Raw genomic sequence first — 24,492 nt, 5'->3', positions numbered from 1 at the left:
ACCAAAATCAGGAAACAAGGTGTCAAAGAAACAAATTCCTTTTTTTTTTTTTTTTTTTTTTTTTTCTGTTGCTACTTTTGTTTTCTTAGCTGTACAGAAAGTTCTTGCAAGAATGACGTAATTGAGAGAAGGAAAACCAAACCTGATTTGTAGACTAGCTTTATGTAATGTTGAAGCCCCTCAGACTAGCTTTATGTAATGTTGAAGCCCCTCATCCCTCATGAATTGTGCTAACTGGGTCAGCTAATCTCATTCAGAACCAGGTTTGGATGAAGGAACTGTGGATATGTTTAACTGCTCTGCACATCTCCTAGATTATCACTCCACAAATCTGAGCCAAGATCTTCAGTGCTGTATCCCAGCCTGGAACATTATTCAAAATCTGTCTGACAACACAAATACTGACTATAAATACTAGCAATGTGGTTGCCATTGTTTTTAGCTTCTTAAGGAGTAGCTATAAATAACTGACATGTTACTAATGTAGTCTTCCTGGGGTATGTATTCACATTACATCTGTAAGCAGCTATATGCCTGTATAATATGAACAGCCAATTTTCTTGAGTAGTGTCTCTTAAGTTTTATCCCTTGAGACTTTTATAGCCACTTGACATTAATAATGCCATCACTTTTATCACAGTAACAAGTGGATGTTCATGGATGCACAGTCTGAGAGAAATCCTAATAAATGCAGTTACTACTCCATCGTCCTTACATTACGTATGGAATAGGGACAAAATTGCAATACATATATCCATGATACTATCCGTGGAGTAAATCTATGAAACGTTCATACTCCTTTGAGTGTGAATTGAAAGAAAGTCTTTCCCATTCAAACTTTGACTGCTTTTGGAGTCATGTCATATTCTTGATCAGTGGTGCAGGTAGGAAGTGAATGCCATGGGATACTACTACTTAATGTTTTGGAAACAAAAATGAAATCCTTTAGCAAAAAGGAAGCCAAGGAAGTTTTGTCATATCTCTTAACATGTGTCATGCATAGCTAGGGGAAGAGAAGTTTTTCTTGTAAACTGTAAAAAAATAAAATAAAATCTAAAATGAAAATCTAGTGCATAATCCCTACACAGTTAAACCGGCAGATTAACTAATTATTTTCCTTCTCCTATCAGGAAAGTTGGTACTCTTAAGTGACTTCAAAAACTCTTCTACTTAAAATATTATTCTTTACATACTAATGTGAAAGGACTGACCTGTGAAATTCAGTGAGCAATGAGAAAATCACGGGTTTTTAGTGGTAAGAAGGTAAAACATACGAATATTGGATTTTTATATTTCTATGTCTGTGTGAAAATGTGAACAGAAATATGAACATTTTCAAAAGGACCCAGTGGCTTGAGTGATAGTAACAGTCATTTACCTTCACACCCTCATAGGTTTTCTGTCACTGTAATCTTGAACTGTCTTAGTATTAGCATTGGAAGGAAATATTCAGATGGTAAAAGGAGAATCCTATTGTTTGAAAGTGTGACATTGCTAACGTTACTTAATTAAATCTAGAGTCAGAGGATTCCCTTAGGAACAAAAGTATAAGGAGACAGTAGGCATTGTTTGGGATCCAGAAAATCCTAGCAGGGTAGCAATTTGAAGTTTTTGAATGACCTTAACAAGAAAAGATCAATGGCAATATTTAAAGTACATGAGGTATAAACTGAAAAATAGTATATTACTTGGAGCTTTGAAAAGATTTCACTAAATTAGAAATGTGATTGCAACATATACAGCTTGGTGTTGTACAGCTGACTCTGAAGCTGTTGCCTTAATTAAGATTTTAAGACAATTTTGTGGAGAAAATGTGTTTTTGTTGTCTTACTAAAGAGAATATTTCCAAGTTTTATTTTTCCATGGAGGTTTTTGATTTGATCCATAACAATTTGGTTCCACACTGTTAGTGGCTAGGTTGTTTACTGTATTTCCAGTGCTTTAGGTAGTATGTCATGCTAGGAGATTTTAGCCTGGTGTGAGGTTGAACCACTTAATGCAGGCCAGGGACCTGTGCAAGGAAGTTTTCTGCATCCAGCAATAAAAACATTTGTAAATAATGTATAATACTTTTTCAAACAGTTCTCTTTTAGACTGGAAAACCTATTCTCCTCAAAACATGATGCCAGTCTTGCAGCATTTTTCATTGACTCGTATTCTGTGTAATATTTGTTGCACAAAGAAGTGCATCTCTAGTAGGCAAGAAGTGGCTGCTGCTCAGTTGGGGTCCAGCTGATCTTAGCACTTTCTTTGTGAAGAGCACCTGTTGTCAGCTGCCAGTACATTTTACCTGTTTCATCTCCTATCTGTGGCGATGTATAAGCACTGGCTTCTCTGAGTGAAAATTTTCGATGTATGATACAGTTTTCTCAGGTCTATGTGAACCTGCTAGGTTCAGTCAGAATTCATCAAGCATTAGAGAATAAAAAGCATGTTTTACTTGGAGAGGACATTTAGCATAACATTGAAATTTTTCCTAACATTTATGAACAAAACAGAGTTTTATTATTGATTAGTTCATGTAAAGTTAAAAAATCTGTTATTTTTTCAGAGTCCTCTGATCAAATTCATGTCTGTTATTATGGTAAACGTATGTCTCAGGGTGAGAGGTTAACAGTTAATGGTTTAGCCTCAAAATCTCTGGCAGCTCTGTAACAGTTTCCCAGTAAGCTTTCTTTACTTACCCTAGGTTTCTCCATGCTTCTGGGTTTGCTCCCAAAGTAGCTTATTGTCAGTCTATTGTTGAAAGTCCTCCTCAGACTGCCCTGGCCTGTCATTCCAGTCCCTCCATTTGGGCTGTGGTGTTTTTAGCACAGTGATTGCCAGCTATTTGGTCTCAGCTAGAGAGGTGCCTGCTCATTAAACCCTTATAAATCCCTAGTGTGGCTTTCAAACACAGCTGAACATCACAGTGTCAAGGTTAAGAGCAACAGACACAAGTCTGCACAAAAATCCAATTTACAGAACCAGACTCCTTTAAATTACAGGATGCTTCCCTCAACCTGTGCAAGTAACCATGGCCATGTTTTCCATTAAATATAACTCCATAGATTATATAGGAGTACTCACAAAACATACATACATATTTCATGTTTTTGCTGTTTTTTGATGAGAAGGTTAGACAGCACTCCTATGGGCTACAATTCCTTTGTCATGTAGTTTTTCAGGTACTGCAGGCATATGGGATATGAATCCCAAACACAAGCAGCAAACTATGAAATCCTCTGTTCTCTTCATCATCTGTCCTTTTTGCTAGTAATGGTAGGAGTACTGGTTTGTGGAACATCGTGTTGTCACAAAAAAATTGCAGTCAAGACCACTTGGCTTAGAGGAAAATGTTCAGTTCCCTTTTTTCTCAAATTCTTTGACGGTTCTGATCTTATCCAAATGACTGAAACCATAGGAACTGAAAAACTGTTTAGTTTTCTGGCTCCAGTTACACCTGACACTTCTAGCGAACAAATAAAATGTTCTCAGACTTGGTAAGGAAAATATTTATCAAATCACTAAGTAAAGTTATTTTCTCTTCTCCATGGAACTCCAGAGCACAGCACGCATTGTGTGAGATTGTCACTGGTCTGAAAGGAAAATTCGAACAGAAAAACTGTTGGCTTCTTATGCCAGTAGTGCTGGGCTACCATTAATAAAATTCTGTCATTTGAAGAATTCACAAAACCATGATCCTTTTCACAGTTATAAGGCACAGTTGCTGTTTTATATTTGTTTTCTTCTTAATTCAGTTGAGTTTGTAGGCTTTTAAATGTCTCCTGTAAGCTACTATCAGTGAAAAAATCTAGTTAAAGGTTTGTCGAAAGTAGTGTCAACCAATATGATAACTTCTCCCTTAAATTTATTCCACCATCATCCCCTTCCAAACAAAGAGTCTGCCCCTAATTTACTCTTTCCCCTGCTGGCCCCAATTTTGCTGACTTCACACTTTTACTGGTATTTTTGAAATACTTGCTCCAGTAATTTCTCCCTTGGTTAGCAATTCAGTTATTCTCATACCCCTGTCTTGTTACAGATAATGTTTCTCATTTTTGCAATTTTTCATGTTGCTATCTTGTTACTATTAAGTCAGCATGTCCCAATGCTTACTGTACATTTTGGCATCCAGAGAGGAACCCTGATATAAGTTTATTTTGACCTGTAGAAAGATGAAGCTGTAGTCCTTACAGCGGAGGAAAGGTAACAGATGCGAACTGTTCATGAAGAGTTTTTATAAGTTCATGAACTCACAAATGTTTATTATTGTATTGTTCTGAAGAAGCCAGAATTAGACCAGGATAAAATTCAGCAATTCATTTACCTTTTGTCATGCAAGCTGTTGGAATTTTTACTCAGTTCTTGAATTTCTGACAAATATGACTACGGACTCCTTAGGTCAATAGAAATTAGTATGTGGCTTACAAAACCGACCTCTTTCTCCTACAATATTGTAGAAAATGAGCTTTTCTAATTTAAAGCCTAATCTAAAATCATCCAAATGATATCTGTTTAGATAACCATATCCACTTTGCTGAAGCATCCTGTTCTGGTCTCTGCCAGAGACAGGATACTGTACTGTGCTCGAAGTGGCTACAGATTTTACATAGCACAGGAATTCTTATTTCTTATGTCATTTCAGAGACAGTCAGCAGCAGCTAACCCTTGGAGCTGCTTTAAAAAGGGTGGTTGAAATGAAGAATAGGCATGATATAGTACCAGATCTGTTTTTCCAGGCATTCATAATGTCTGGAACTTATTAAGATAATAATATCTTTAAAAGAAATATAAGGTGGTGAAGAATGGGAAATACTTCTACTGGGATAACTTTGGGGGATTTTTTTTTTTTTATCCTGATATGTCTTTTCTGTGGGTATAAACTGCAAAGGAAAGCTAATTCAAGTATTGTAAAATAAATATGTTATGTGGAAACCTTCCCAGGTACTCAAAAATCACACTTCAAACACTGTAAAGCTTGTTGTCAAATATATAGGTTCCCCTTGTCCCCTTGTTCCCCTTATGTTAGGTTGACCTCTGTGGTCATCATCTCTACACTAGCTGTCAAACTGCATACCTTGCTGAGGTCCACTGCAGGAACACTATTAAAAGCTATAAACACATCAATTAGGAAAAAATGATGTTCCTAGTTCGACAGTGCACGGCTTCAGTTCAGTATCTTTTGTCTGCAGTTGTCTTTTCAGTAAAGCCACACACACATATATCTCCTCCTGTGAGTTGTAGATTTCTTTTTATCTTACCCTGTTTTTTCTCCTCTGTAAATACACCACCTTAGAACTATCCCTTAAGCTCAAGCCTATTGTTGCACTGCTGATTCACTACAGTTTGCATACCTGAAAAACCCCTAAAGTGGCTTTCAGAACAGGGAATGTTTTATGCAGTCTTTCATAAGCAGGTGAAAAGTAAAATGTAGTAAATGGAGATAATATCAAAACTATGTCATAAATATGCAAATCATAAAAATAATTTTTTTTGGCTGCATTTTTGAATCCATCTGCCTATTACATTTTAAGTTCAAACAGCAAAACTACTTCTGATTTAACTATTACATACTTGGCAAGCTTAATAAAGGACAAATCAAAGCTAAATCAGGGGTATTTACAACAACCACAAATTTAATCCAAAGTGGGTACTTAAATGCTCATATAGTTCTAAATGATGTTCCTTCCAGATGGTGAATTAATGTAATTTTAGCAGGAAGTGGAGTTGCACAAATATGCAGTATTTAGAACACTCACTGATTTAATGTTTCTGTACCCACCAAGGCACAGATGTTGCTTATCATTTTCATGCCAGTTGTCTCTATCTTTCCAATTACTGCAAAGCGAGGAACAGAGTTTGCAAGGGCAAAAAGGGGGCTGGGAAGAACTTAAGTTAGTAAACCCTTATTCAGATGTAGATGAATCCTTTCTATCCTTGACCCATTTAACCTCCACAATAGTAATGATGTTGGCCTATTTGTGAACTATCTAATTGTGATTCGGTCCTGCATTGCCCATGTTTTTGCCATTTGGTTTCTAAATAAAATCTGTGAACTCATAGAGCTTTCTCTGACTCACATCATCAGTGTTCTCCTGTGGCATGTCTCTAAAACATTGGTCAGAGGGAAGGCACAAGACAGTGCTCTTGGCTTAAACAAAAAGTAGTTTGTGTTAGGTTGTTCCAACATCAGAAGCAAGGTTATTCCATATTGCAGAGTGGCTTGAATTGCTGGGTGTATTTCAAAACCTCTCACTTTTCCATCTGTTTTGTAGCAAGGAGAAGACAGCAGAGATTAGAAGGGATAAGAGTTTTCTCTTTGGGGTGTTTCTGGTGGGACATCTTAGTGGAATAGCCATGTTGTGAAATTACTGCATTTGTAATGTATAAGAGGAGGTAATGTTTTTGGCTTCTCCAGATGAAGGCAGAACTGGGAAGAGAGGTACAAAGGACTTGATGATTTCTGTAATTCCCTTCTCAAGTAAGGGTGAAAACTGGAGCACTGGAGGATACGGATGTTGCTCTGAGGTGAACCCTGCTGCAGTTCACCAGCTCAGCATTGCTAACTGAAACACAGTTACCTCTACCATTCCCAATTTTAGCAGAGTTGAAGAGAATGTGCTGTGGGACTAGCATTTTATTTATCTTTGTTGAATGCACAAGATATGCACCTACTGATACCTCAAAAGTACTTTGCATTTCTACATGCTATTTGCCATGAAGGGGCACAGTGAAGGTAGAGAGTTTGGCTTTGTATATTTAATTCTCTGTTGAAGATGCATGTGGTCTTTGATAGATATTTCTCTGTTCACAAAATAATGAAAATAAAGAATTTATTTTTTGTTGTTGTTGTTATGTCCTAATATTTTTAGGCTTATTTGCTTAGTATATACTAATTCACAGCAATAGAGGATTTTGTCAAACAGTTTCCAAGGATGGTAACCAATATGCATTCTTCTATTTTGCCCAGGGACTCAAAGGTGACCCTGGTAGTCCTGGTTTGTCTGGTCCCAAAGGAGAAAAGGTATTTATTTTTTTTAACTTGTAAAGTTGTATGTATATGTGAATGTGCATGATATTTCTTCAATATTTAATATACTGCCTTAACTACGTATGATAAACACGCACTGCTGCCATTTGTATAGCATAAGGATTGAAGAATGTATGTACAGACTAAGTAAATAAGGAAGGCAAGCACTCTTTATCACTACAGAAGTGGGAGAATCTTTTTTTTTTTTTGAAAGCAATTCAGAGCAGGAACCTAAATTACATGTTCTGAATTGCTCTCTTAGTGCTCTGATTTGCTCCCTTTGACTGCACCTGAAGGTCTCACAGTGAGGTTCAGACCTCAAAAAGCTAATTCTGTGAACATTTTACAGTCAGATGTCTTTACATACAGGAGCAGTCAAACTGACTTCAGTGGCCACCTTATGCATATAACTGGCAGCTTGTAATTTAACATGTGCAAATGTGTTTGCAGGATTGCTTTTTGTAAACTGTGAATAATTTACGCAGAGGTCTATCTGGTGTTGCTTTTGGCTTTGGTGTTTCATTGTTGGTTTTTTTTGTTTGTTTGTTTGTTAGTTTTTAACCTATAGAGAATTGTCTGTACCTATGCAATTGCTGAAAAAAATACCACTTTACTTATATATTTTCATAACCAGAGAATGTGTGATGACTATACTGAATTTATTTAAGCTATGGTGCATATCCTTTAAAATGCCTAAAGGTCTAAAATTAGATTGCTCATTTATTTACTGTCCTGTTTTAACCAGGGAGATGTGGGACCACCAGGACCAATGGCTTTAAGTGTAAGTACACATAAAAAAAAAAAAAAAAAAAAAAAAAAAAAAAGCATATTTAAAGCTTCTTGTTTCCCACTAAATACTAGCAAGAGTAAATTCACTTGATATTTTTAGTGAACAGCATTTTTCAGTAAAAGCTTGCAAAAGTAATTAGTACTTTTAAAGATATTTTAATTATTCTGTTGTCTGGTTGTGTTATTAAGAACTTTGTTATGACTTCAGTGTCACATATATGACACAGTATTATATACCTAGCATAAAAATGTTCAAATTTGATGTACAGGACCTTATTGTCAGAAAGTTAAGGGTTGGGGGACGGATGGAGATGAGTATACATGTGTATGGCTGTGGAAGTCAGGGCAGGTGGACACTCAGCACTTCCACAAACAGCACCAGCAGTCTTGTCCTGTTACTCTTTGGTTGATCACAATGAAGGTCTGGTTGTGGGAAATCAATACACAATGTGCATCCATCTCTCCAGTAGCTGGGCTGACACTCAGCCTGCCCAGGAGTTGCCCCTCATCCTAGTCTTTCCCTAGTTACTCGCACCCAGACATTCCCTAGATTTGGTTCTTCCACTAAACATCCCATAATAACTCTTGCGCAATTCCAAAATACACTTCCACTGTAGCCTTTAAGTATGATACCCCTACGTGGTAATGCCCCTCAATCTGAAAAATCCTTCAGAAAGCTGCTCCTGTTGACTCATTCTGTGTTCATGTTCTTACCAAGCTCCTACAGTTAGTGACTGCTTCACGTACATGGTTTAGGTCACTATATGCTTTTTTAAATACTGATGTAATGTCATAGTCTCTTCCCTTTTGAAGATAGACTATGACCCTTTAATTAGTTGTCACTAAAATACTGTTTTCCCCATTTGACATAGATTTTGTGGTTATAAAGTGATAACAACAGAAATTCATGTATCCAAATGCTGTTCTAGAGGAGGGGGTGAAATCTCCATTTTTTTACTGCATACAGAACAAAGGATTTTGAATCAGGAGCACAATTTTTACCTTTAGGTACAAAGTATATTCCAAAATCTTTGATCATGCATTTTTATCTTCTATAATTAGATAGTCGTGATATTAAATGAGTTAATTGCTTTCATCAGTTCAAGAAAAATGTGATTTTTTCTTCATCTAATATAATCCATGTAAATTTCAAAGCATGTTTTTAAAGTTATGAACATAAAAAGTTATGAACACCTTCTTATCAAAATGAAGCAATTGCAGCACTAAAGGGAGAAGTTTACTGCAATCACAAAACTGAGAGTTTATAGGTTAAAACTTGGAAATTAACATGTGTGCTATATAACTCTGTGAGAAATATAATTCCTTTTTTCATGAAACACATCATACACTTGAGATGTCTTGCATTACGTAGTAATGCTGCTACTGATAATTAAAATAATTTTAGTAATGGCTTAATTGTACATTATTTGAATTTTTATGATTCAAAGGAGATAAGGTGATAATATTTGAGGATAACTTATGCAGCAATACGAAACATTCTTTATCCAAAAAAAAAGTCTGGAGCTTGTAATTTCAAATACTTTCAAACTTCGGTGTTTACATGTTGTGGTTTTGACATCTATATAATCTTTGTATTTTACAAATGACCAGACAAACATAACAAGCACAGACTGAAAAGAAAAAAAGTAGTGTCACATTATAATGATCGAATATCACTTACTAGATTCTTACACAGAACATTAATCCAGCCATTTAGTTTCTCTTATTGTTTCTACAATTTTCAGAGTGGGTATAAAAAAGCAGACAAGTACCTTCTTTTCTTTCTTTATAGAAAAAGTCTGTGTATCAGACTCCAGAAGTTTTGCAAATTCTGTTACTGAGTTATTCCCTTTCTTGTAACTTATCTACAAAAAAGAGTAAGTGATATTAGACATAATGATGAGTTGTCTTTCAAGTATCAAGAAAAGATTTCTTGAATATGGATCTAAGACAGTTTCTGTGGAAGGATCTGATATATACCGGTGCAGCAGAAGACAAAATTTTGAAGATTCCATGACCTATGTATTAGTTGTATTCTGGCTAGATAGTGCTATTGACAGAATAGAAGACGTTTTTAATTTGCTTGCAATGATCTGTGCCCCAGGCATGTACTAAAGATAAATGCTCCCTAGAACTCTCCAAGGTTTATAAAGCTTTATAAGCTTTATAAAAGTAATACATTTTGTCTGATCCAAGTGATTCTTTTCACAAACTGAAATGAGAATGGGCCTCTCAGTAAGGACAACCCATGTGAGTGACAACAATTGATAATGATGCAAAAGAGTGGCAGAAATGAAAACTGAATTCCGAGGCTATAGTTCCACAGCATATGAATAGCTCTTGCCCTAGAGTCAATGTTATGAACTACTTCTAAATTCATATGGTTCTGTTGTCTTCAGTTAAAATTGTGTGCGCTTAGCTTTCCTAAGAGTCACATTCAGAGGTTAGTAGTGTGTTATTGAAAATCACAAGCTGCTTTCAAATTGACTGAACTCAATCTTTCTGTACATTAGGTGATCCCCTTTTATAAAATGGACTGTCAAAGAATTACATTTCTTCCATTACAAAATACTATGCAATGTTTCAGGTCAGTCAATTCAGGCACAGAAAGATGGCAGTGCATTGGTACAGCCACTGATGGTTGTCGTCATACTTGGGGAACATTTTAATTTCATACAAAGGAAACATTTACATTTTAAGACAAGCAGGCACAAGTCTTTTGAGGGTTGTTAGTAACTGAAGTACTGAAATATTTTTTGTAGCTGTCAACTGATAGAAGAGACAAGACTGAGTGTGAATAAGTTGAGCAGTTTGAAGACAGATTACAACACTGTGGAAATATATGGCCCAGCAGGAAGTCTTTCTCTCTCTGCCATTGTAAATAGTCATGGGTTTCTGTTGGCAAGAACTTAAAGATGATGAATGACATGAATTGTGGTGGCTAAGGGAAAATCCATTCTTCAGAGTTGTTTTTTTATTTGTGTGACTTCTGTGTGGTCATGACTTTTACAATATATAATCTGGAAAGGGAGATGTCTTGTCTGGCTGTGAATAAGTAATAGGTCAGATAATATCAAGGTTCACGTGTCACTGAACGAAAACTTACTCTGTCAGGACCATTTATGTTGTTACAGCCAAAATGTGACATCAGTGTTTCAGTTAAGAGTCTTTTTAAATCAGAGTTTTATAATGTTCCATTTGTTTCAGACTCAAGCATAATATTGTAAATTTATACTCTATATCATTATCATCATTTTTAGTTTTGCCTAATGTTAAAATGATTTATTTATTTTTATCAAAATGCAAAATGAATTATTATGTTGTGGGGCAGGGAAGGAAGAGAGGTGATAATAATGATGCACTAACATTGTTAGAGCTAAGTCCAAAATGCATTTGGACATGGAGGGGGAAATATTCAAAAAGAAATGGTTTGGTCAAGCTGGAAGGCTGGGCCTGGATCATTGATCTTCCACCTCAGCACAAAGGCCACATTTATACAAGTGGGAAATTATGGTGTTACAGAGCTCTGCTGCCCTGTGAGGCTCTTCCATTCATATCCATTTCCACAGAAATTACCCAGCGGTGGAATAAGCTAGAGAAGCTCTGCTATTCATGATGGTCTCGGGATGAACTAGAGCATCTGCAGAGCTGTGCAGGGCCAGAGCATTCTCCTTACACACAGGCCCGTGCCACAGTCCTGTCTCCGTCATGGAGAGCCCGAACCTGACAAAAGGCTGAGGCTGCTTCGCTGCAGTGATTCCCAGACTGCTTAGTCATCTTTAATCCATGCCCAGTTGTTTGTAGGTAATCTGCAGAAACAAGTAGCCATAAATACTAGGAACTGTGAAAGTCTAAAGGGTGTGAGTGATCCGTTATCTCAAGGGGCTCAGGAATTCCTGAGTACTAAATCATGTACTGTTCCGAAGCACAGTGAGATCTCTCTGCCCACCAGCATGAAAATATACAGGATGGAATTAAGTTATTTGTCTTTGGAGGAAAAATCTGTTGGTGTTTTAATAGATAGGTATAGCACATACGGCAGAATTCATAAATACCCAACAACTGTAACAACCTATTAGGCAAATGAGCATATGCTAAACTGTGAAAGAGGGAAAACAATAATGTGGGTTTTTAAGAAGCTTTTTTTTTTTTTATCGGTTTGAAATTTCATATATCAGAAAGTGCATTGCTTTGAACAAAGCACTTAGAGATGAGTTATCTTGTTTAATGTCATTTAACGATAAATCTCTACCAAAATGCTAAAGCATGCACACTTAACAAAATGTCTTACAGTAATAGCAGGGAGTTCAGAAAGAATTTAAGTATATGCCTGGCTGTTTCTGTAGTTAATAGAGTTGGGATTAGAATCACAGCCCATGTGTTTCAGTATGTTTTTTTAAGGCAAATACGGAAATTCCTGTTAATACAATATCATCATTCTTGCATGATTAGTTAGAGGGAAAAAAAAAAAAAGAAATGGCATTGTAGTGCAAAATACGCTCAGCTGCAAAAAGAAATAGATTAAAAAAAAAAAAAAAAAGGCTTTATGTAGAATCCTACTGTACTGAAATTAGTAATTACAGGAAGTTTTGAGTATTTGATTCATGCATTATTCTTACAAATTAATTTTAGTGGCACTAAATTTGACATATATGTGCATACGTAGGTATATTTAATGCAGCTTTAAGGTTTTTATATATTTCCATGGAGTCAATTAACACTATGAGTTGAGATACACGTATTTCTCTCCTCAGTTCTGGTAGCAATTTTATAGGAGTAGTCCAAAGTCATGATTGATTCTCATCCTTTATTTCTGCTGTCTTTAATTTCTCTTCAGAAAGTTATTTTAACTTTCTGAAGTGCTGTATAAGTACTAGATCTCTTTTCTTTGGTATTTTTCAAATTTCTTATAGTGCAAGTTAGGAATATATTTTGAATTTTTCTCCCTAATTATACCTGCTTTATGCAGTAATATGGTTAGTCTTTAAAAGTGTAAGTTCCCTGATAAATTGTATCGTAATTGAGGAGCCTTCAAAGAATAAGCAGCAGAGATTATACCGTTCTGCTGGGCAGTTTTGTCAAAAAGTGACATTTGGTTTGAGAAGCTAGTGACTGTTTTCTGAAGTGACACAGCTGGCTAAGCAGCTCCCTCTCTCTCTGGTATCCACAGCTTAAGCCTGTGCGTGGCGTGTCAGAAGAGTGACAGGTGAGGGAAGGTAGCACAGCAATCTCTTGTAAAATATATGATAACTATTCCTCTTGACACTCGATATGCTGCTTTTAGTTCCTGAGGAAAACGAGTGTCCGTCTGTACGTTCCTGTGAACCTATCCCTTTCAGGAGTTATAAAATAGTCATCCAGATGGCACCAAGTGTTTACGCAGAAGCCAAGGCTTAAGTCGGCCACAGACAGCAGTACCCAAGACTTGCTTACTAAACAGATAGTTGGAATGTTGTCTCCCGGGGCTGGTTAAATCGGGCCAAAGGGAGCTGAGGCACAAGTGCAGCGTGAGCTGTCTGCAGGGGGAAGCTGTAGGTCCAGGCCCAGGCAAGTTCTGCGGTCACTTTTGGCCGTTCCCTCAGTAAACAAACATCAGCAAGGGGTTACTCAGCTTTCCTCTCATAGCTTCTCTCATTATTTGTGTAAAGCTCAAATTGTAATTCATGCTCTCCAGTATTTCCTAGGAAATACCTTCACATATTCAATTATAGTGTAAGTTTTTTGGCTTTTATATGGACCTCTGAAGAAGTAACATACTGTATCCCCACATTGTTGCTGTTGTAATCAACAGCAGCGTTTCAGATGATTCTTCCTGAAAAATCATGTGCAAAATTTTACTTACCTTGACTCCTGCAAGAAATTTGTGTCTCACACTGAAAAATAAGATATCTGGGGATAACTTGTGTTGCTGAAGAAGGGACAGACACCCCCACCCACACCTACCATTAGTGTCTCAACTAATGTTATCCTCTCATTCTTTTAACATAATGACAGGAACTAAAGGAGAGCAATACTAGGTAACTAAATAAAGTATAGACAGAAAATTTTATTTTCATTCTAATTATCTTATTTTCATATATAGCCCTCTATGAGAAATCTGAATTTTAACTACTTGAGCTTTTTACTGGGGGTGTATTAGCTTCATAAAAATACCAAACAGTTCAGTTCTTTTGCATTAGATACAATGATCTTTAACTCTCACAGTATAACTTACAAATATTCTTTTTTTTTGTGAAATGCTTTTTAAGTATGGAAGCAGATCCTATTGATTACCCTATTTAGTGAAACAAGATGTTTTAGCAATTTCAGTCAGTCTTCTGTGTGCAGTAATACTGATACTGAAGGCACAAGTGAAAATTCATGTCTTGGCCTCACAGAAGATTTATGTTTTTCAAAAATTCACAGTCTCCTAAATTGGCATGAATAGAATCTATATGTCCTTCATTAGAGGAATGATTAGAGAATAGTCCCACATGCTTTTCTATTCACAGCAGACATCAGTGTAAAGAATCTTTTCAAATTACTCCTCAGGAATTTAAGTGATTTTTTTTTTTTTTGCTTAGCAGATAAACCCAGGTTTATTAAAAGTACTAGGTTCGTAAACTGTGAACTTCTGTGAAATTAGTCTTCCAATTTTCCGTTGAAATTATTGTCTCTGAAGCAAAATGAATTTCAGGTGAAGTTACTAGAGAGAACTACAGAAATGACCAAAAGCTAAGAATAATGAGATCAGTGAGAATATATTTTCTGTTTGCATCAGTAATAAATTATCATTAAAAAAAAAAAAAAAGTATCTGATCATGTTTTCTTGCAGTCTGAAATGTTTACTGCTAAATGCTGTCTCCTTTTCCACAGAAATAAGTAGGTTTGTAGCAGTCTGAAAGCAAAAAAGCAAAAAAAAAAAAAACAACTGAGGTCGATTCCATGTCAAACTCAAGACCAAAACAGTAATTATTGCAGTAGCAGTAACAGGCCAAAAACAGGGTCAAAATATTTCAGCTTGCCAACACAAGTTAATTCAGTAAGGATGTAAAGGAAGGTCACATTTGGAAATGTAGACGATATATACAAATATTGCTGATGGCAATAGCCCAATCTTACAAGGGAGGAAGGCACTGGTTTCCCCACAACATGCAATAGAAACAAGCCAAAGAGGAAAATACTCTCAAAACAGTTTAAAGGATCACAGTTAAAATCATGATCTGCAGAGTAAATCTGTTGTCTGGTAACACATCCAGATCAGAAGATGACTTTAAGATTTAATTGACTGGTATCTGGATGTGTCTCGTCTATTTTTTCTGCATAGTTGGGGCATTCTTGCACAACTGCAGCAGCAGCAGTACCATCCATCAGAAAAGCAGTATTTGGACAGGTGGGGAATGCCCGTTGGTTCTATCAGGCTGCAGCAGGTTACCATGATCACATGTTCTGTTACTTCAGGAATCAAATCACTTTTTACTCTACTATTGATATGTGCAATTTTATACTGCTCTATTTGTGGACTTCGCAGAGGGATCATCATAAACCTAAATCCGTCAGTGTGATGTTTTTTCTTTATCCTAGTGAGAACTGTGTCTTGAAGAACTAGGTCAAGTCTCTGTGGTGGGAATTGCCTACCGATTTGCTTGTAAAAATTAAAAATAAAAATCCTACTGTTGTTTTTTTTTTCAGTGGAACTATACCAACTATATCCTTTTATAGCTGAATCTTTTTAAAGTAGCAAGTTTTATGATTATAAAAGCACATAATGAAATGGCAAAGAAATGACCTGTTCTTACATTACCACGTGTTGCTTCTATATACCTACAAGCTTTATCTGTGTCTTTGCTTGACTTGTCTCATGCACTTTCTCCCTGTCAAGCAGCATTTATTCCATAAAAATGAGGTCATTTATATACTGGAATTTGCAAGGCACAAAATTGTGTGAGAATTATGTGTAGAATACAGAAAACAGTCTGTAAAGGTGTACTTTGTGTGTGTTTGCCTTAATTAGACCTTTCTTCTTATTGTTAGAGTTTGTATAATATCTCTAATTTGTGTAGAGAAGGAAAGTCTTCTATGCTCAGAATCTACTTCAGCAGCACAACTTAGGAGTGCATAAGGCATCTATCTAGCCTGCTTCAAAAACAATCAGCTATATTTTGAAGCAACTTTCAGAATACTAAAAATACACTGACCTGTAAAATATTGTTTTAAACATGCTTTTGGCATCAGAGGTAAGCTTCCGGAGGAAGTAATACAAATAACAACTTTAAGTAATTTCAGTCTTCCACTTCAGCTGGTCTATCTTGTTTTGATTTTTAATTCACCAAGAGGTCACATAAAACATTTTGCTTTTGTTCAGAATGTGTTCTTTGGTTAGGCAGTTATTCTGAGCTATTAAATTCACAAAACAAGTCTCCACCATGTCTCTGTAGATATTTGTCTTGATGTAACAAGCATTTTAACATGTTTTTGTACCTGCACAGTCACATGGCAGGATTCCAGTCCTGTACTCAGCAGCTTCTGGCAGTTACATGCCAACTAATACACTTTAAACCAATACCTTATGAAACTTAAAATAGCTTAACTGTCTGAATTGTGAGTTGATATTTCTACCATTTCCAAACACGTTTTTCTTCTACCATCTAAAGGTTAATAATTCTCATTCGTTTTTATCTGGCCAGAAATATTATGTATTAAAAATATTTGTAGGAATTAACACCTTTGATGAGATGTAAGTTCTTCTACAGTTTTTCTACTGTAACATTTTTAAAATATGTTGGTTTTCCTCTCTTCCCTTGACTAAATCTTAATTTGTTTTGATGACTGTTTTCTTTAAACAACTCTAAGCTTGCTTTTTCTTTACCTAGCATAACAGCCAGCATCTTTTCCCTTGCCAACAGTTTCCATTAGTTTACCTCTTTATAAAGGAATTTGCCAGTTCCCACTCTTAATTTCTTTTTCAAGATGTTGTATGACCCTCTTGTGTCTCCCAGTGTATCATGTTTTATCTTTCACAGCTATTCGCACTCATTGTAGTAGATTTTCTGCATTCACAGAATCATAGCATGTCCTGATTTGGAAGGGACTCACAAGGATCATTGAGTCCAACTCCTGGGTCCACACAGGACCATCCAGAAAACAAACAGTATTTCTGAGAACTTTGTCCAAATGCCTCTTGCACTTGGGCAGGCTCGGTGCCATGACCAGTTCCCTGGGGAGCCTGTCCCAGTGCCTGACCACCCTCTGGGCGCAGACCTTTCCCTAACACCCAGCCTGACCCTCCCCTGTCCCAGCTCCATGCCATCCCCTCGGGTCCTGTCGCTGTCCCCAGAGAGCAGAGCTCAGCGCCTGCCCCTCCATTCCCCTCGTGAGGGAGCTGCAGGCCGCCATGAGGCCTCCCCTCAGCCTGCTCTGCTCTGGGCTGAACAAACCAAGGGACCTCAGCTGCTCCTCACACACCTTCCCCTCTAGACCCTTCACCATCTACATAGACCTCCTTTTGATGTTCTCTAATAGTTTTATGTCCTTATATTGTGGCACCTAAAACTGCACACAGTACTCGAGGTAAAGGCTGCACCAGAGCAGAGCAGAGCGAGACGCTTTCCTTGACAGGCTAGCACTGCTATGCCTGAGGCGCCCTACGATATGGCTGCCCCTTTAGGGTGCCAAAATCAAGCTTCAGGTGTACCTGAGCCCACCTCCAGTTTACTAATTTATTTGCCCCAAGGCTTATGTTAATGTCTTGAGATATTTCCACTTTATGTTCCTCAAGTTAATTCAGGCAGATAACTCCAAAGGCCTTAACCTGGTCCTTGAAAGGTACAGGCATTAAAGACTGCATATTATTTGAATTTGCTTCTCCACAATTAGTTGGAAGGGCACTACCTTCCAACTTCAAAGGTGATCTAAAAGAGTCAGGAAAATCCATTCATGTTAGGCCATTTGTAAATATGCATTATATTTTCCTGTCCACCAGGCGCCACTGGAATAGTGCCATTCTCATATCTCACTTTATGCCTTGTGCTATTTCTGCATCTCCTTTTGCTTTTTGCCATACTCATCCTGTTGCTGATGCAAGACTCAGGTTGGTAACTGACACAATAATGAATCATTTTGATTGCTTTGGTTGTTTACTTGTGGAGACAGTACATGTGAAATAGATTGTTTTCTGATACAAACACTTTAAAAACAATCAACATCATATTCTATGACGCCACGTGATAGTATATACCCTGTCTCTTTCTGTCTGTGGAGATGGGTTCCTTTGATGGGGGTTTGCATACCACCTGTGTCTCCTATAATTTGAAGGAGTGGAGAACCTGATCTTTGATCTCCAGAAGTTAGATAGGAAACAGACCAAAGTAGAAACCTTGGTGTGCCTTCTTACAAATTACATTCTTCTTTTCTGTGCCTGAACTGTTAAATTAATTGCCAGGTTTTATAGGAATTTAACAGGGGATGTTTTATTCATCCCTTTAGAGGGATTTCACCGTTGAGAAGTTTTATTTTCATTCCTTCTGCAGGTTTCTTCTTCAGTTATTTTTCCAGGATCTCATCCAATGAATGCTGAATAATGATAGCATTGCTAAGTCATTACCATTGCTAAGTTATGGCTGATTTGCAACCATGTTATTTAATGCAGCCCATATTGTCCTATCACTTTTTAAACTGAAGATCCCCCTGAAGTTAGTGTGAACTTTTACCTCAGATTCAATATCAGGATATGGCTTCTTGTACAGAGTAGTCCTCCCTGCGTAGTTACCAATTGTAAGTAGCTCTCCTCCCTTTCCTTGAAGATAAACCTTCTTATCTGGTTCCTTTTTCTTGACAATAATATTGTAGAGAGAAGAAAAAGAATAAAAGTAGGTCTAGAGCAAAAATGTTGGCTGTTAATTATCATTATTGTGCAGTTATATTGTTGTATAATTCTTATTCCCTTGGACTCTTATTGTACAGACATGTGAGGCTCAGTATTTCCTCTTTTATAAAACAGACATTACAGGCTTTCATTTCATTCCCATACATAAAATTGTCACTAAAAATGAAATATTAACAAAACAAAGCTTCACCTCTTCCTGGATTCCTAGAATTTCTCTACAAAGTAAAATATTGCTAATAGTTGAACAGAAACGATTCTCAGCAAATTTTTGAACAACCTTGAGGAAATACAAAAGGCTTACAGAGTTCATATTCACCTATTGCTCTATATGTTTGTGCAAGTATATGCTACATAACTGTATTGTAATTAATTCACTGGGATTTATTGGACACACCATTGTCATGCATATTCCAGTTCCATAAACTTTTGGAAGAAAATGGAAACAGTGTGCATAAATTTTGTAAAAGATTCTAAACCTTTTCTTGTTTGTATAATTTGCTGAAGGGAAATAAGAAATATCTAGTGGTGAAAAAATATCTGAGGTATTCAGTGGCTGAGTAGAGAAGGGATAGGAGAAGATGAACTCTTGTGCTGTCTGCTTTAAATTACAATTGAAGTCAACCTTCATTCTAATATACTGAAGATATCCATTGAAGAGAGATGAGCTAGCAACTTCTATATGCTCACTTTCACCAGTCTATCAATTTCTGGAAATATGGATGTTTTTAGAAAACACAATTCTTACAGGGGTTCAGTTTACCCTTATTGGTGCAGTAAATCTGCATTATTGATTCTAAATAAGGAGTTCAGAATGTGGCCAAGCATATAACTCAGGTTGAAGTATTTCAGTTTGAAGTATATTGAAGTAATACCCAAGTCTGCATAATTTAAATGCTTAAGAATGTAATATTTTAGTATTTCAAACTGTTAAGTAAACTAAACATAAATTCTTGATTTTTTGATACCCTGTAAGAATATGCAATATTGCATTCATTTAAAAAAATTATAGGAAGTAGATCTGCTCAGTGCTCTTTGCTGATTACATTGAAACTCATTTCATATTTCTTGTTGCTATAATGGAAATTGGATAGCTTCCTTGAAGTCATTTTGAAAAAAAAAATTGTTCCAAGGTGACTCATAAATTAAGGGGGAGCTTTGTTCTAAGCACAAAGCTATTATGTGAAGGCTTTATGATTATATTGTACATTAATCAGGTACAAAATTTATACCCCCATGCCTCAGAAACAGTCTGTGATTCTGTGTCTGCAGAGTCAGCCTTGCACTGAGTTCAGAAGGAAGGCTCAGACAAATTCAAAATACCCCAAACTCCTGCACCTGGTTAGGGGAGAGGGGAAGACAGAAGTGACTCCGAAGGGTTTTGAAAAGCTCAGCCCAGGCACACAGAGGAAACTGCAGAGAGATGATTCTTACAATACAGAAAGCATAAGGCTGCCTGCTATATTTAGTCCCTCTTCTCCCCCCTCCCTTCCTTTCCCCTCCACATCGAGGGCCTATGTTTGAATTTGAGTTGTAAAGTTGTCATTCACTTAACATAAATTGCTTGCTTTCTTATGGCATCCTAACTTAACCAGATAAATAAATTTTCACCCAAAACTGTAGCTAAATACATTTATAATTGCTTAAGTAATGCTGCTGATTCACCTCTCTGATTCTAAATGATTCAGCATCCATATAAAGGAATACGACTAATAATTACTGTTTGCATTTTCTTCCTCACACCTAAATACAGTAGTCCCCTGGAAGATGTAATTACAACTAACCTGCTTTTATTAGTAGAAATAAATGCTTTGTCTTGACACCTGGCTCTTTGGCTTAGACTCACTTGTATAGAGTAATACAGGATTAAAATAATATTGAATGTTATATTTGTTTAATGTTTGCATTTTCAGGGTTTGCCAGGGCTGGAGGGTCCCCAGGGTCCACCTGGCAAAGAAGGTCAAAGGGTGAGTAAACTTTGTGAACAACTGGTGTGTGTGCTCACTGACCTTGATGTGTGACTTCTTTCTAAGCACTAATAAAAAATTGAAAGGTAGCAGCTGAGTATGAAGCATGCTGACAACAAAATGAGCTTTGACATTTGAGGTTTCTCTTCAGTTGAAGGAGATTTAACAATTTAAACCATCTAAAATGTTTTAATGACTGGCAGCACAGATGTAGATATTGTCTTTTGTGCAATATGCTTCTGCTTTAATTTTAAATGAAAGAATACTAAAATTGCTCAGGAGATTTAGTTTTCTTGCAGAAATAGACCATACTATACATCTAGGATATATGAATGTAGGATCATTATCTACAATGTTAACAGAATCCAGAGCTAATGACCCAAGTTTTTTGTAGATATCATTATGCAAGTGTCAGAACCTAGCATATATGCATTTATGCTAGATACAATAAGAAAAAAACAACAACAGTGGAGATTATGCCCAAGGCATGAAATAAACATTTGGTTATTGAGAATTTTATTATAATGAAGTAATTGGCTGATTTTCTTGTGTATATTATGCTTTCACTTTCCCTGACCTCCTGTCTTTGGTACTTAAGTGGAATGGAGAATGACTATTTATGAACCTGATATCTCAAGAAATAACTTGAAAGTTTATAACCTATTCTTCTCCTTGGGAGGATATTCATATGCAAACATTTCTATATTTTTATGAATGAAATTGCACCCAGTTCATGGTTTTAAAACTGGATCTTTGGATAATTCTTGGTTACTTTAGGTATCATAATGTTGAGTATCTCAGTTAAATTATCTAAAGTGGAAGGATTTAGTATTTGAATTACCACAATGAATTATTAAAGGCCAGTTTAGTAATTCTAGTAGTAATAATAATAACATAAGACCAGTTCTTGAACAAAAGCTTTGAGGCCTACAGGCAATTACTCAATGCTTTTTATTACTGTTTTCTTTAAGTTATAAAACTATTACTGAATTTCACTGAAGTTAAACATGAACATTTGAAAACTGAGTTTATTTAAATTTCAAAGTAAGGCTAGAGAATGCTTTCAGAAAAAAAAAAAAAAAAGACAATGTAATAAGGGAGAATCAGAAGTTATGTGGTGAATATAAATATGGGATTATGGATTTATTATTAAGGATTTTAGAATTACTATGACTCTTACTGTTATGCAGTTAGATACCCAGGATACTGAAAAGCTCCAGATACTCAGTTATATCACACTTTTGTGTGTTTTTATGTGAAGCATTCAGTGTGCAGACATTCACAGTTTCTTCTTAGTTCTCCTTTAGGGACAATTATAACTATGACTGTTTAGAAGATTTGCTCTATGCATTTCTTAATTTTTAAGGCAAAGACTCAGAATTAATGCATTATATTATCTATAATTTTGGAGATGTCCTTTTTATTTTCCAGTGGAAATTAGGGGATTGATAAATTTATCATGGCCATTTCCTATCCACACATAAAGACTGAACTGCTGTCTTACTCCAATATATTTAAAAACAGAAGTGCTGATTGTTTTATAATCTCAGCCATGCACACAGTTGCCCTGGGCCAGATAATGGGAACAGCAGACTTCAGACTCACAGCATCTGTCTTTATCTTACTGCCAGTGAGATGTTCACAACAATACTCATTCTGCTGGCCACCCCCACCAAGCTTTAATAACATAGTTTGCAGTCTTAATTCAACTCCCATGTGCATTTGCATTTCCAATACATTTAATTACACAATAACATACTGTTTGTAACAAGATCTCTGTTCTGTTTAATGACAAACAGGACAGCACATATCTAATGGCTATTAAATATTCCTTTTTATTTAATTATAGATGTCATGTTCCTTTGTTCTACTTCCAGCAGATCGTCCAAATCTTTCACATTATATGAAGTTATTGGTTTTGTCACAGGCTGTCTTTGGAGCATTAAAGCATAATATAGAGCATTAAACTAACTGATGTTTTTTCTTCAACATATTGCTCAGATGTAAAGGTGCTGTTGTGCCCATTTTGCAGACTTGAGCTGTAACATATTAGGGGAAAAAAGCACCCAAGACTTTTGAAAAAATCTGTTTAATTTTGGGTGCCAAACCTTGAGAACATGACATTTTTACTCTTTCCATTTGCATTGTAGGTGTCATATTTCAAAAATTTAATTCCCACTTCAGCAGCGTTTAGTGTTCAGCACTTTTGAAAATTAGGCTGATATTAATAGCAAATTGAGAATTGTTAAGTGTGTAAGTTAGAGACCACTGAATACACTAAAAACAAGTTCTAAGGAACAGAGGAAAATTAACAGTGTTAATGATGTTATGTCAAAAACGTAAAAAACCTTTTAAAAGACTCATGACAAAGCTAGTGCTTTAGATAAGTGACAATACAACATGAGTTAGAAGGGGAAGAATAAAAGCCATGCCAGTGGGTTTTTCTCCTGTTTGAACTGGCCTGAGCCATGCATCTTTTGTTCAGAGTGTTTTAAGTAGGATTTTGTTTTATCATCCAAGATCACAGATATTATTATTAGAACTATTAACAAATATGAATGATGGAACACTCCCCAGAGTGGACACCAGTCACCTTATTTTGACTACAGAGGGGAACTAGGGCAAATGTACCCCTCTGCCATATTAAAAGGATTAAGTCTGGGTAGCATTTCTTTCATCGCATAATCTATATTGAAAATTACATTGTAAATATATATATATAAGAAATTATATCTTTATATATAATTATACATGTGCATATTTATGTATAACTATAATCAATATAAATTGTAGATTTTAGTTCAAAGTTGTGCCAACCTTTAAATGTTTATTGACACGTGGAATTTGCTCAAAAGCATAAATTTACGTCACTGAATCAGATGATGGCTGTAGGTTATTTATTTCAAGAGCAAGGGGAAATTGATGCATTATTTCAAATAAAGCAGTAAACACTTTTGTCCAATTAATGCATTGTATGCACAGTTACATTGTATCAAGTCAATATTTGGTTATTAAAATAATATATATTTCATTTTCTCTGGCCTGGTCATCTCTCGTATTTCTGTTACATGATCTCGCTGGGATATAATCTTTCTCCCAAGTCAATGAGCAGTTCTTAGCAGGTTCTTAGGCTTGTAAATGATGGTACGCAAATAACTCAGCCACGGAACTTGATGATAGAAGTGTGTACAACAAACACATCAGTAGTTTAGTATATTAGTTATGTTTATGAGAGTAAATTCATCAGTTCCTACTTACTGGGACCTTTTTACTCTCATCTCCTTTGTTATGCCTTCTCATTGTGCACTTACTCTTCCCTTTGGTCACCGAAGCCAGTAGAATCATGGTCCTTCATGTTTCACTTTCTTTCCAAGATCTCTCAGATTTGCTTTCCCTCTCCCAGTCAACAGCTCATATATATGAACCTTGCTTCTCACTTCAACTGTGAGCTGAATTGTGTGATAGAGTATGTATATGTTTAAAGTATAATTAATGCTCTTCCATCCAGGAAATAAAAAAATAAAAACCATGGAATACCATAAAAACATGGCAATGAGCATAATAGAAAGAAACAATGCCAAATTAAAGGAGAGGTGAAGAATGCATTTCCATGTGCATTTCCTCCTGCATTTCCACTGGTGGCAGAAACATTTATCCCAATTTACTACCTTTATTTTTCCCCCCTTGGTAAAGCTGCTCAAGCAAGGTCTCATACTTTCAAGTGTTTTCATTGGTACAGTGCAAAAGATCCTGGCAAGTAATCTTTTCCAAAATAAATAATTCTTATCTTTATTGTATTGGCCATCTTCACTAGAATTGCTATTGTTAATTCTGGAAAGACAAAAAATAGTGAATTGATGCTA

At 36.1% G+C, this 24,492-nt stretch overlaps 1 protein-coding gene across 9 annotated transcripts in view; it reads left to right on the top strand.

The window, feature by feature from the left end:
• COL19A1 (collagen type XIX alpha 1 chain) overlaps nucleotides 1–24,492 on the top strand; it is a 219,392-nt gene that overhangs the window by 113,809 nt on the left and 81,091 nt on the right. For all 9 annotated transcript variants that reach the window (XR_004749526.1, XM_035322084.1, XM_035322088.1 and 6 more), the window contains 3 exons: nucleotides 6,953–7,006; nucleotides 7,758–7,793; nucleotides 20,576–20,629. Coding sequence is in view for 8 of the 9 variants with exons in the window: in XM_035322084.1 (XP_035177975.1) it covers nucleotides 6,953–7,006; nucleotides 7,758–7,793; nucleotides 20,576–20,629 (144 nt within the window). In the remaining variant the exon portion in view is untranslated. The remainder of the gene's footprint in view (nucleotides 1–6,952; nucleotides 7,007–7,757; nucleotides 7,794–20,575; nucleotides 20,630–24,492) is intronic.

The sequence above is a fragment of the Oxyura jamaicensis genome, chromosome 3 (assembly GCF_011077185.1).
Source record: "Oxyura jamaicensis isolate SHBP4307 breed ruddy duck chromosome 3, BPBGC_Ojam_1.0, whole genome shotgun sequence".
In the NCBI taxonomy this organism is placed as follows: domain Eukaryota; kingdom Metazoa; phylum Chordata; class Aves; order Anseriformes; family Anatidae; genus Oxyura; species Oxyura jamaicensis.
Note: the sequence above shows the minus strand (reverse complement) of the source record. Positions and strands in the feature narration are given on the sequence as shown.